Raw genomic sequence first — 14,371 nt, forward strand, 5'->3', positions numbered from 1 at the left:
CACACACACACACACACCACACACACACACACACAACGCATGCACACACACACACACACACACGCACGCACACACACACACCACACACCGCACGCCATGCACGCACACACACGCGCACGCGCACGAACGCACGCGCACACGCATGCACGCACACACACAAGCACACACACACACGCGCACACGCACGCACGCACACACACGCACACACACACACGCATGCACACACACACACACACACACACACACACACACGCGCACACGCATGCACGCACGCACACACACACACGCGCGCTCACACACACATGCACGCGCACACACACACACGCACGCACACAAACACACACATACACACGCATGCACACACACACACAAGCACACACACACACACACGCGTGCACACACACACACACACGGGGTAAGGGCCTGTACCCATGGAACCCCTCTCCGGCATATGTGCCGTTTATCATGATTCTGTAATTACCACGTTCACCAGAATGTACCTCAGGGGCTCCTCGGTGGGGGGGCGTAACTGAGACCTGGGGCCCCACCCTGCCCACCCTGACACATGGGGGGGCAGGCTCATTCATCACTCTCCCACACCCCCACAACCCGCCCCCCCGCGTGCGACGGGTGGCATCTCCCATTAGACGCTGATGAGAGGTGACAGACTGCAGGGTGCCGTAGAGGCAGTCAGTAATGAGGAAATTACAGACAGTGCACTGAGGGGCTTAAAAGGGGTGGGTGGGTTTGGATCTGTGTGTGCAGTGTGTGTGTGTGTGTGTGTGTGTGTATGTGGCTGTGCGCGTGCAGGGTGGGAGAGGACACGGTACAGTGCGGAGGACCTTGGAAATCTCTGCCCTGCTGAAAATTCTGAGGGGTCAGGAGGATTCTGGGTAAAGAATTTGATTGGTGCGAGAGTATGCAGCATGCTGAGTGTAAGAGATGGAAGCAGCACCCAGACAGACACTGCCCAGGATTTTTACAGGGGTCCACATTTCCAACTTTGCCAGAGGTCAGTTACGTCAGACATTGCTCTTCTCAAACAGAAGATCCTTACACGTATGTTCAGGCTGTAGAACAACACTGAGCTTCTTACAGCGGAGAGAATACGGCCAATCAGAACGTACCTGAAATAGCCACTTTGGCCTTGCAGGGGAGTCGGTCGTCCATGGGCCCAGCGTCTGACGACCTATGGCAGAGAGAGAAAGTCATTTCCTCTTCCTGTCGCTAATGATTCCACTCAGAGGCCTGTTCATACCTACACTACACCTGAGGCCTGAACTGTGGTGTTTTTATTTGTTGTTCTTTTTGCATAAGGGATACATGACTGAAATTGTGAATCATGCAGGCTGTAAAGACAATGACCATGCACACACATTCTCGTACACACACATACACACTCTTACTCACACACACACACACACACACACACGCACACACTCTCCCACACACGCATACACACACACACACACACACATACACACATACACACTCTCTCTCACACACATACACACACTCTCACTCTCACACACACACACACACACACACACACACATACTTCCTCCCCCCCCTTCCCTCACCTCCGTGCCACCCTCTGCATGACCTGCGCCTCCTTCATCCTCTGCAGCTCGGACATGTAGGCCATGATGCGGGCGTTGCAGGTCAGCAGGCTCTTGGCGGCCTCCAGGGCCTGGTCCCGCTGCGAGCAGGCCGCCAGCAGCTTGCAGGCCCCGTCCCGCATGCGGATCTCATAGTCGATCTTCTTCTGGATGTCGCTGTCCTGGGAGAGCGAGAGGGAGGAGAGTGTTACCGCTCTGTCTGGAGCCAGGCCCCCTATGGGGGTGCCCATTTCACTATTAACACTTTAAAAATCACAACAGCCTCTTTCACACTCCAGAGATAGAAACCTCTTCCCTCCTTCTGTACATTAATCCTTTAATGTCTAACATCACAAATGCTCATTCTAATGCTGATGTCACTGCTGGTAATTGAAAGCAATGGTTCAACACTTATATAGAATTTTGAAGAAAAAAAACAACATTCCACAAAAACTGCTCTTCAAAGGGTGAAACCAAAAGACCAGCTGAACGTCCACGACAGTGAAGGACGTGAGGCTTCATCGAGCACCGAAATGGGAGGAGCTATCGCATGCACAGTAATGATTAATTTACAGTGAGCCAGATTAATCAGTGATTGACAGCTCGTAGTAGCACCACCCAACCAATGATGGGGTAGATTTAAGTTTGCGTTCCCATCACTCTTGTTTATCTGGTGTACAGTCCTGTCCCCCAATCCCCAACCCCCCCCACCCAGAAAGCGTTTTGGTGTCAGTGTGCAGCGGCGCGTGGTGGCGGTAAAGCGGGTAATAAGGCGGAAAACGTTGGGTGGCCTCCCGCCCTCTACTTGCCCCCCCGGCCCCCTTGCACGAGAGTGCTGAATCATTTATGGGGATCCACGCTGTGGGAGCACCATCACAACCGGGCACATGTGGCAACTGTCAAAATATAGACCCCCAAACCCTTACCCCCCGCCCCCGCCCCCCTCAGAAACTGCATGTTGCAGGCACGAGCTGTCCAGAGGAATGTGTCCACAGACCCACCACCCCACATCCGCCCAAAACGTCCCCCGCCCTCCTTTCAGAACAGCACACTTCACATGTGCCCATGCTGGCTCATCAAGGGCAGGAGACCTACCAGGGGGTGGGGGGGGGGGAAGGACGGAGGGTGACGAAGGGATAGAACAGCTAGAGGAAGAAAGAGCTGGTGACCGCACACACGTAATGGACAAGGGACACGCTGTGCGACAACTTCTCCATGGTTCGCTAGAAATGACACACTTTCAAAAAAAAAAATTTGCTTATAAGAATTATTTCAAAAATCTGAATCATTACATAATAATTTAAACATACAAAACAAAATGATGTATACTGTGTCTGCAAAGTGTAAGGCCGCTGTGTGTATATCCATGTCCAGTGTATGATTAAGTGTTATTTCAGACGCGTGGTTTGTGTGTATGAGCGAGAACAGTATGAGAGCCTCTGCTTACTCTCCCCAGGCTGTCAGACAGACCAGTTCCCAGAGCACCCGTGCTACACTCTCCACTGGGAGAAATTACCTGACCGGCCTCACCAGAGATCGCCAGGCACACAACAGCAGCCTATTAACTGCTGTCAGAGCAAAGCCAGAGAAAATGAGAGAGAGCGAGAGAGAGCGAGAGAGAGCGAGAGAGAGAGAGAGAGAGAGAGAGAGAGAGAGAGAGAGAAGAGATATGCATTTGTACAATCACTTTGTACCGTTACTTTTCTTTGTTATCTTTGTAATATGTTTGACATGCTTCTTGGCATGTTTTGGCAACACGAATGCAAATTTTGTCATGCCAATGAAGCACTTTTAATTTGAGAGAGTGAGAGAGAGACAAAGCAGAAAATAGGGAGAGGTGACAGCAGCTCAAATCCAGCATGGTAGACGACTTTAGTGTCGAGTGCCAAACATTTCTCCGCTTTTTTCCTTGATTGTCCATGGAAGCATTCCACTAGCATTCCCTATCCCATCCTGCAGCGTCCTGCTGGCATCTCGTGTTGCCATGCCAACCCCCCCCCCACACACACACACACACACATACACTCACTCTCCACATCAATGTTTTGGAGCTCGTTAGCATCAAACCTGCGTTCCAATTATAACTGAAGAAATGCCACACACAGCTTTAAGCCCCCACCTCCCCTTTCATCTTCCCTTCTGCTCCATCACCCTCCCCTCCCTCCAACACGCTTCACTCCGCTGAGTCCAGAACTTACTGCTCATTACTCTCTCCTACAGAGAGGTCCGCGCCGCAGCGCTTAGAGAGAGAGAGAGAGCGTGTGTGTGTGTGTGTGTGTGTACATGTGTCTATGAGTGTGTGTGTGTGTCTGTATGTGTGTGTGTTTGTGTGTGCGTGCACGTGTGAGAGTGTGTGTGTGTGTGCATGTGCATGTGTGTAATAGTGTGTGTGTGAGTGAATGTGTGTGAATTGTGAGTGTGAGTGTGAGTGTGTGTGTGTGTGTGTTTGAGGCAGCGGGGAATCAGCTAGAGCCTTACTTCACACCACGATAAGCGGTGGTGAATTTTACTTAGGAAACGATTAATTTTACCACCAGCTGCTCCAAAGGATGAACATAATCCTATGGCCCTAGGAGACTAAGGATTCATGTGCTTCCGCAGGTCATGAACACCTGCATGTTTCTCTCGCATTGCAAATCATCAACACGACTGCGGGACCGTGTGTCTTCCATTCAAGAGTCATTCATAACCGCCAAGCTACGCCAGTCTAGGAAAACCAAACCAGTGGAAGAGACAGAGCTAAGCAGCTAAACGTAAGAACACGCGCATGAACATCTTATCTGACCGCACACACACAGAAAAATCTTCAAAGGTGGGGAGGAAGGGCTGAAATTATCTTCTCCTGTCCTTCACAGACTTCTCCTTTGAGCCACAACCAGAAAAACTAATTGACATTTTCTCCTGGGAGACGACTTCTCAAAAATTAATATAAATTCTACCTCTCGTGGGCCTAAAAGGATTAGACTGAACGGTCACTCTAGGGCCTGGCATTTTGTTCAGAGACATGTGATGGTTTATATAGAGCCTGTCACAGACAAAGAAGAGTCCTTCAGAGAACAGCAGTCTGAACAGAGCTATCAGGGAGCTAACCGTCAGCTCTCCAGCAAATACTTCCAGCAACGTCTCTTCACAAGGCAGAAGCCTCCGTGTTTGAGGTGTCCAGTGATGAACCTCGAATGCACTTTCAAGAGCGAACCTCGGAAAAGTTGGCATGATATTTATAGTGGCCAATTAACCGCTCCTCCTCAGGATTCCTCTAAAAATAAGGAAACGTAGCCTACTTCGGAAATAATTAGCTCTGTGACCTCGTCTGGTCCACTTTAACGAAGACTTCCACTCCAGTGCGTTCTTATCGGACGGGCGACAGAACAAGTCCGGGCAGCATTATACACCCCAGGGGTTTCCTCTCCTCCAGAAAGTGTTTACGAGTCTTTCCGCACTTATAATAACACTGATAGTTTTGCGAGTCGAGAAGCAGGTACGTGCCAAGACTGCGTTTACGGCCAAGCTGTGGCTTTATGTCTTACCTGCTGTCTTACAGTGAAACTGCCATACACTGGAGAGCACTCCGTTCTGGTTTTGTTCCCAAAACTATCAATAAAGGCCCATTTTGGCTATACTGTATGCTTCCATACTCCAAGGCAGTGAACGCTTTTAAATGATGAAATTCTAAGAGCCATTATAACTCAGGCTACCTAATGTACAGAGACAGAAAGATCCTCCACACTGGCTGGAATACGGCTGTGTTCATGAGTGTAACCAGGCAACGCATGGCACCACCCTGACTATCCCCTCACATGTAAAAAACCCACTGGCTCCAAGTCCTGTGCACACTTCACCCTTCATAGTCATACAGCTTCTCTCTCAAGGGCATAGTAGAAACAGAGAGAGAGAGAGAGACGCACATACATGCACACACAGCATACACACGTACAATCTTACACGCAGACACGCGTGCACTCACACACAACACAGGCAGGCAGAGACATCACAACATAACTTACTGCCATTTTTGTTATAAGCTTGTTTTTTTGAACTAATCCATAATCTAGCAGTTAAATCAGTTTAATGTATACTCTAAATCTAGCATAAGCTATATTGTACATAGTTCTATTTTGTAACCTATGCTTTGGCAACACAAGTGCCTATATTGTTCATGCCAATAAAGTGCTTTGAAATTGAAATTAAGAAAAAGAGAGAGGTGGGGAGAGAGATATACACAGACACAGACTTGGACTCAGCCCCGCCCCTCAGTGGCAAGGCACGCGCCAGGCAGCGTGTGCCCCTGGGAGGGCAGAGAGAGCAGGAGCAGCGGGGGGCACGCTGGCACGACACTTCCCAGGTAATGAAGCGTAAGTGTTGCAAATGAGCCCAGATGAGGACAACCGGAGGGAGATGGAATCTTCCCCTGCGATGAACTGATGGCGGAGGAGTGTGAGAGCGAGGGAGAGAGGGGGAGAGAAGAGGAGGAGGACAGGGCACGGTTGGCGGCCCTCACACGGCTCCCAGCCTGCTCACCGGTCCCGGGCGGGGGGGGGGGGGGTCTAGACGAACGGGACCGCCTGGAGGAGTCTCGACCGAATGGGGGTGCGGCGACGGTCCTTTTGGGGTCACTGACTGCACCGTCAAATTTCCGCATGGCTACAGCGTGTGTTCTCAGCTCTGATGTTTCTAGTTTTACTCTAAAGAGGAACAGAGAGGTCATAGCTCCTCAGCTTGAACGGAAAAAAACGGTCCAGCAGAGTTCACCCGTCGCTCTGCTACGTGAACAAACCCTCGACGGCTCACTGCGAGCAGAGAACGGAAACGCTAAAGCAATTCATTCGAACGTGAAACTACACGCTTTAAATAAATTGAATTAATTCACATTTGTAATACCCGGTCTTTGTCATGTCTTTAATCTCGGGAGAGAGCAACTATAACCCGGGAATATTCCAAGAAACATTAGCTACTACTCTCAGGCTTTTTTCTTTCTGAAGGAATTTCTTAAACGTGGAGACAAACGTCCTGTTTGTTTGTTGAGGTTAGACTGTTCCGCTTCGTTTGGCCTACCAGCAGAGTATCGCTGGTGACCTCTGACCTTTCTCCCAGAACTGGGCTTGCGCTATTCTAGGTGGCCAGCTAAGCACTAGGGACAGCAGATTTCATAGCTACGGAGCATGTGATAGTCAGATACTGCTGATCTTGCCTTACCTGATTTATTATACCAAGACTGGTTTTTATTTTCCACGATAAATAAAAATAGCACTGGTAGTAAAGCATTAGTCTGTGTGTGCATTTTAAAATTACAGTTGCATCTGCAAACCCAGGTACACTGTCACTTATGTTAGTATGTGTGGAAATAAACCTTCTCAGCATTTCCGTGAGTTGTGAAATGAGGGGGCTGTGCCTCTTGGTGCAACAGTCAGACCTGGAGCACAGCGCTAGCACGAGATTTAGACTGCGCACGAGATTTACTGCGGGAAGGAAAGCCAGCTTTGCTGTTTTGGAACACGGAGAGTCCAGGAGAATAAGTTAAGCATTGTGATGTCACTTCCTGCACTTACAGCTGGGTTTCCTGTCCCGAGGAATGTTCTCTGTTTGATTGGCAACAGCAACTGTGGGCTGGGGAGAGAGCGCAAGGCGCCGCCAAGAAAATTAAGTTAAGCTAACCATTAAAAGGAGGGAGGCAGAAAAGAACAATGGACAGAGAGTTTGAGAGGAGAGGTTGAGAAAGGATTCAGATGAGACGGAGACTGCCCAATGGGAGAGGAGCATAGAGCAGGCCTGTTCATGATCACAGAGAGGGGGACAGCGGACTAAGTGGGGTAGAGGTCAGCACAGCTGGGAAAGCCATCGTTCCCACGACAGGATGAACTCATCTAACCATCACACACACACACACACACACATCCGCCCACACGCACACACCACACACACACACACACACACACACGCACACACACACATGTACGCACACAAACAAGCATAAAATCAATTTTCTGCAAGGTACTGTGATCGCTCCCTGTGGCCTGATTTTTCCAAACCCTAAAAATGTCTCTAAAGCTCCACGTGAGCAGCATTGCATTTCAGGCTTACACAAGAGGGCCCTATCACCGTGCCCGCGGTGGGCCGACCGCGAACGCGGCAAATTTCAGAGACACTTTTCTGCCAACACCCAAGCGAAGTGTACACAGAGCCGAATCCTGAGCTCTCCCACACGCATGCAGGATTTCCCCAACACAGACTCCGGCTTCTAATTAGACGGCCACAGGAATGCACCCGCCCCAATTCATCCATTCCACTTCCTGTCCCTCTCTCCCCCTCTCGGTTTTCCCACAGCCCGGGCGGGGCAGGGCCAGGAGGAGCCCCTGGGAGGAGTTTGGGAGGGGGGAGGCGGCGGGGGGAATGGTGCGACCATGATGGGAGAGGAGAGGCCAGAGCACAGCGGACGCTTATCTCCACCCAAAACCCAGCTGAGATAGGACCCTCTCTTCAACTCCTGAACTCCCCCTCTTCCTATATCACAGACCAAACCCACCACCAAGCTAACACACACATGAAAGACCCACACATACACACACACACACACACATGCAGACACATGCACACACAAAATGATGCAAACACAACACACACACACACCACACACACAAATCAACACACACACAGCCAATAAAACACAAACACACAGTGCCACACACCACACACACACACAATGATGATGGTGTGAGTGGGACTGCGACCATATATGACACCTTGCCTTCCTCCTCCTACTCCTCCTCCTCTGCGCGCTCCCACACAAAGGTAGCGAGTATTCCCCTGCAGCTGGGCTACAGGCTCTGGCAGCGGGTAGGTGGGAGGGGGGGGGGGGGGGCGGAATGTGATCTGGGACACGCCTGGCCCTTCTCCACGCGGTCTGTGTGCAGTGGGGGCCTTAAACTGCCTCCCTCACCACTCCGCCCGCCCGTGAGGTGTGGTGGGCCGTGTTGCGCAACGGCGGCGGACGACCGGCAGTAAATATCCACTCTGAACGGTCCAACATTCCAGGAAAACGCTTCACCGCAAAACATTCACCCCAACACGCTGTTAAAATACATTGGCCATGCTAAAAATGTCAACCCTGAAATGTAAAAATTCACTGTAAAACCCATATAGCGATCTCAGGTGTCGGCTCAAACCAAGAACTGATTGCAAATAATAAGTACGGTACTTGGTACATACTGATGCCATCCTTACTAACTGCCATAGCAACCATGAAATCAAATCTATTCGTCCTTGTCCCAAAGGCAATTCGTTCACAGAGCTTCAGGCAAATCCCACCATACTGTTTCAGGCAGGACAACAGGCAAACGCACTATACAAACAACCAAGGGAAATCATAAACACCACGCCAAACACCAGCTTCAAAACAGCATCAGGGCAGAGAAGCTTTGCAGCATGCAGTCATGCATCATACTTTTAATATTAATATAGGGACTGACGTACCAAAGCTATGTAAGGGAATTTACTGCAGTATAACTGAGTTATCCTACAACAGCCTAAAGTTAATGCTATACCACCTCAATATATAAGCCGATAATGCAATTAAATTGCAGGTTTTAAAGGCTCTGAGGATCTTACCACCAGCTCTGGATATTAAATTACTCACTTTTCCAATTCTGATTTAATAAAAGCATTACCATACAATTCAACCTTTCAAAACCACCTTCGTAAGAGTTCAACAAATGGAATGCGTTACTATGGTTTCACGCCCCTGAGGTTTCAAAAACCATCAAACCCGCCCACTTTCACAATAGATGGCGTGCGAGAGGTTTAGAAGCACTTCTTGTGCTTTCTATCACTGCAGTCAGGACAACTTTCGTATTTACACTGACAAATATGCAATGCAATTTTCGTTTGTAGCTGAATGGATCTGCATTAGGCACTTTGCATGCAACCTATTAAACAGGGAACATGATACATCTCCCCTACCAACAGGAGAAATATCAAAAAACCTCCCAGTACCTAGAAGCAGATCCAAACAACAGGTGCAAGCTGGGGAGGTGGAGGGTGAGCAGAATTCTGCGAGCTGCAGCAAGCATAGCATACAAAAAGAGTCTCTGGAGAGGTCTGACTGTAGGTTTAAAAAGGCACTCCAATAGTCATGTGTGCATGTGATCATGTAGTGTGTCTACGATTGAGTGAGCATGGGAGCATGCAGTTGCTGAGGCCAACCAATGGTTGGCTGCAGCAGGAGTTTCCTGACCAAACTTCCTTTGCGCATTTCACGTATGACATTCCTTTTTTACTGCTTTGCCCAAATCCTAAATCAGGCTTAAATGAAATATTTAACAGGCACATTTTGAACGGCCGAGCAGTGGGTTTTATTGCTCAGGGGACTGTTCTACTGGGACCTCCCAGAGCACTGAGGTCCTGTTGTTGGATGCAATGATGTGGAGCTGAAGAATAGGTTGTCCAATCTTCTCCGGGTCCTCGCTGGCTTCGCTCAGATCCGTATAACAGAGAGAAGAGCCTGGCTGCACTGATCTACCTGGCTTCTACCGGCACAGAGCCAAATCACCACGGCTACCGCAGCAGCGGGTCTGTGTCACGCGCGGGACGTGTCCCCCCCGACCCCGGGCCCACGCGACAGGCCCCGTCAGGGGGATTCGGCATTCCACCGCACACCGGAGACCGCTCAAAACAGCTACGCGCGGTTCAGGTTCCCCTCAAGTGAGGAAAAGAAGAATGCTTGAGAATGTTTGATGGCGAGAACGGGCTGTTCAGCCCAAGCAGGCCCCTAGTCCAGCCTATAAGTCTGAAAGCTACCCAGCACTGTGACAGGTCTGGTCCCAAGTTCACTAAGGGTCACTGCTTCTATAATGAGTGAGCTATAAAAACCAATTCTTAGTAAAATTCCACAGTGAATTTTAGGGGTGAGTGAGTGAATTGTGTGTGGGCCCTGCAATAGATTGGTGACCTGTTTAGGGTGCATTTCTGCCTCTCGCCCACTGCATGCTGGGATACGCGCCAACTCCCCACCGCAATCCAGACCAGGAATGAGCAGCTCAGAAAATGGATGAATGGACGACGGAAAGCCACACATGCAGACATCACGATTAACCAAACATTAGCGTATCAAAATGAAGGTCCAGCCTTGGCCGGGCCGGTGTTTCTGCACCGTTCGGCTGCAGGGCTTGCGGGGTAGCTTTTGGCACGAGGAGCCGGGCGGAGCGCAGGTTCCTCAAGAGCTCCGTTACGCGAAGCGGACCGCTCCTCCGAACAGCTGAACCGCAGCTCACCGCTGCTGACACGAGGAAAGGAAGTTCGAAATTCACCCCCGAAAGCAAACATTCCTTTACTCCCAGCGCTAACCCCACAGGGCTAGCCGCAGCTCTACACACGGAGCCTGCAAAAACCATTTAACTGTACGCCTCGCTAATGTTTCAGGGCTGGCGGATGGAAAACACAAATGTTATCTATTCCCCGTGAAAGAACACAAGAAATTGATGTCTTTTAAACGCTGAAAAAACAGGCCTACAGGATTAGATCTGACGGGCCTTTGAAGTCGCTCTGCGGTCTTTCATGTTGGCAGGGGAAACCGTTCCACGTTGCTGCAGAGTCATGAAGAAATTAAGAAAAGAAGAAAATCTGAATGAGATTAATTTGTGACAGTTGCCGTCTGGGGAGGGCACGTGTAATTAATTAGGAAGTGGCAGAACACAAAGCCTGTTAAACAGCTTCACTTCGCAGCGGGAATCTGCAGAACCACAAAGCAGATCCTCGTATCGATTAAATCATAAGAAGTCATTTCCAAGCAAAGATGCGCAAGGCTATTATCTACGCTTTCCTTCAGACACACAGCACAGAAGGAATTACTGAGGCCCAGGAACTTGAGGCATTAAGAAAGTCTTTCAGTCTCTCTCCACTTTCAATGGAATAGAACAGAGCAGGACACGGTACGGTCGCCTCTTGTCTGTCAAACAACCTCAGATGCAGATAATGCAGTCCTTGTCACTGCCTTAACTGTGGAGCTCTTAAGATAACAGGTCATTTTTCAACAGTTCCTTTAAACGCGTAGCTTAAGACAGCAGGTAAAGCGCACTGCCTGCTGTATAAGTCTTTGTCTGCCTCGGCCTATCACCCACATTCAGCTGAACGTGTCGTCTGTCACTCACAATGCCATCTGCCTTTGCCTTGCCGTCTGGCTAGTTTTCTTAATGGAGCCCGGCTTCCTCCTTAGCCTCAAAGTAAGAAATGGGCTAATCGTCTCCACACCCAAACAGTACAGAGAGATCACTGCAGAGTGGGTGGGGGTGGGGGTCACTACTGACCACACCCTTGCACTCTCTTGAGCTCCCTAATCCATGGTGCTTTGTGGGGGTGGGGGGGCAGTGAGTGAGATTTGGAGGGGGAGGGTCAATTACAATTGCTGCTGCTACGAACCTGTGCCACTCGAAATCCGGGGGGCTTGTCCTATGTATGAAACCAGCGCTAAAGAAATCTGCAGCTAATCAGATCATCAGGTATAATACTAGCAATAACACCTCTGAGCTGGGCGCCACACAAAAGCCTTTCCAAATATAGACGTCCGTCTGGAAGTGGAATCGGGTAACCTTTGTGACCCACAAAGGTGTAGGAGGTGGGCGACAGTCTGGGGCTTGAGCCACACAGCTGTTCGCCCATTAGGGTTCAGTCACACACACCACCCATACATGCACCACCCTCCACCCCTTGCCACTGGCTGATACGAGGCAGTGGTGATGTGGACAGCCTGCCCAGTGCCTGCACCTCATGGAGACCTCTCTGTGCCGTTCACTAATGCCACTTGGCAGGGTTAGTTCAAAACTCAGCGAAGGGGTACAAATGGGTCTGCTGGCTGTGGTGCTGCCTGGGAACTCATGCTTTGGGGGGGGGGGGGGGGGGGTGGGGGGGTCTGAATGGGACCTGCAATTTTCATACACTTAACAAGAAAAAAAGCCCTGGCATACGGAGTTAGCCAGAATTTTGACTTCCACGCTGAAGGGGGAGTCTGCATTTCATAACAAGCCGGAACTTCCTTATTTAGAAGACGGTGGATAGGTCACTGTGGAAAGAATGCTCGGAAGAGCGTGTAAGATAAGTAGCTCAGGGGGCATGTTGCGATAGCTCTGTCTGCCTTAAGAGAGGCTCGGCTATGGTAATTTCACAAACGACCAACCCATAGCCGGGGCCTTCTCAGGGGTGTAATAAAGTCCACAGAAAAAAGAGCCAAATTATCGCAGTTCTTGGAGACCTTGCTAATCCCAACGCATATAAAATGGCCTACATTTCTTAATGTGTAGGGGGATGGGGGTGTAAATCTGTGGCTGAGGCTAGCCAGAAGCCGTCAGACTTACACTCCAGATGAGCCGAGTGAAATACTGGACTCATTAGCATTTTAAATGAAGGCAGTGACCTGGCCTTGCTCTTCAGGACGTACGGCTGGCGTTGGCTAATGCGACTTCGGATCTCACAACAGCTGCTGCCTTTTAAGACTGGAATTTTTCACCCGTGCTGAAGATCAATGAATTTTCAGTGCGGCAGCCACTGTACAGACAAAATTCTCTGGCGTCTGCACAAGCGTATCACAGCTGATTTTATACAGCCATTATTTAATTTCAGTTTCAACAGACTACAGATTGACTAGTATAAAAATGGAGAACACAAGAAGAGGATTAGTCTGCTTCTGTAGTCCCACCCACCAATCCGGCAGGGAAAATGTACCGGGTAGTCTGGAAGAGGGGGTTACAAAAGTCCCCTTCAAGGTCTTTTTTCATCGAGGCTGGTTTCTTGATCAGACCTGATCCAGAACCTACAATTCTGCTCAGGCCACCATCTCCGCACATTGCTTTGTCACACCAGGGCCCAAACCACTTTTACAACTGAACTGAATCAAATGCAGATTTTCTTTTGCGTCCAGTGAAGAGGTGGAATGTCCAGGTGTCAGAAAGTAAAAGTCCTGTCATGTGTTTATTCCACCCACAAACTCAGTCAGCTGATTCCACTGATTAGTTCCACCTCCTGGCTGAAGAACTGTGCAAATGCAGGTGCCTGGAACAAAATACTGGGGAGGACTTTTAGTTTCTGTACTGCTGGTGCAGTGTGAAAGGGCACTTAACCGTTTGAAGAGTATCTTTTTTTGGAATGTTTTTTCAGACGTGTTCTAGAGCTCCATTGCTTTCAATTACCGGTAGTAGATTGTTACACCAGCATTATAATATTCCATTAGCATTCTAGTCACATATTTGTGATCTCACACCTTAAAAGGTTAAGAAAAGAGCAAGGTGGAGCCCAGCGCTAATCTGAGCTACTGTAAGAAAGCCCTAATGCCCGGCCGCACAGACAGGGAGAAATGACCAGACACTGCAGTAATGGTATGAGGAGGCAGGGCAGCTCCCTACAGCAAGAGAGCCTCATACACCACAGCAGCAGCAGCAGCAGCAGCCTGCACGGGTTCTCCCTCCAGCCTGCAGACCAGATTAACCCCAGCCGCTGAAAGCTGCAGTCTCTCCAACGCCATGCAAAGCGCTGCTAGCTCAGCCCTTGTTACAGGACGTCCAGCTTGTCGCGCAAAACACGCTGCAATCGGCAAGCGCGGTACGGGCTACTAGAAACCGCACACGCTCCGTTAACGCGCTCTTAAACCTAGATTACAGCTCCACTAGCGTAAAGGCGTCGGTACGCTCGAGCTCCGGGGGCTTATTTACGAGACGGTTCATCCTTCCCCGCGGTGCACCTGCATCTGTGCATGCGATTGATGTGTGTTTTTCTTTTATTTTTAGTTCCTGCGG

General features: G+C 49.8%; 1 protein-coding gene across 9 annotated transcripts in view; it reads right to left on the reverse strand.

Annotated features, from left to right (window-relative positions):
- Positions 1-14,371, reverse strand: part of rtkna (rhotekin a) — a 73,765-nt gene that overhangs the window by 18,404 nt on the left and 40,990 nt on the right. For all 9 annotated transcript variants that reach the window (XM_064296563.1, XM_064296562.1, XM_064296567.1 and 6 more), the window contains 2 exons: positions 1,581-1,780; positions 1,128-1,189 (listed from right to left, as the gene is read on the reverse strand). In XM_064296563.1, the coding sequence (XP_064152633.1) occupies positions 1,128-1,189; positions 1,581-1,780 (262 nt within the window). The remainder of the gene's footprint in view (positions 1-1,127; positions 1,190-1,580; positions 1,781-14,371) is intronic.

The sequence above is a fragment of the Anguilla rostrata genome, chromosome 10 (genome assembly GCF_018555375.3).
Source record: "Anguilla rostrata isolate EN2019 chromosome 10, ASM1855537v3, whole genome shotgun sequence".
NCBI classification, from domain to species: Eukaryota; Metazoa; Chordata; class Actinopteri; order Anguilliformes; family Anguillidae; genus Anguilla; species Anguilla rostrata.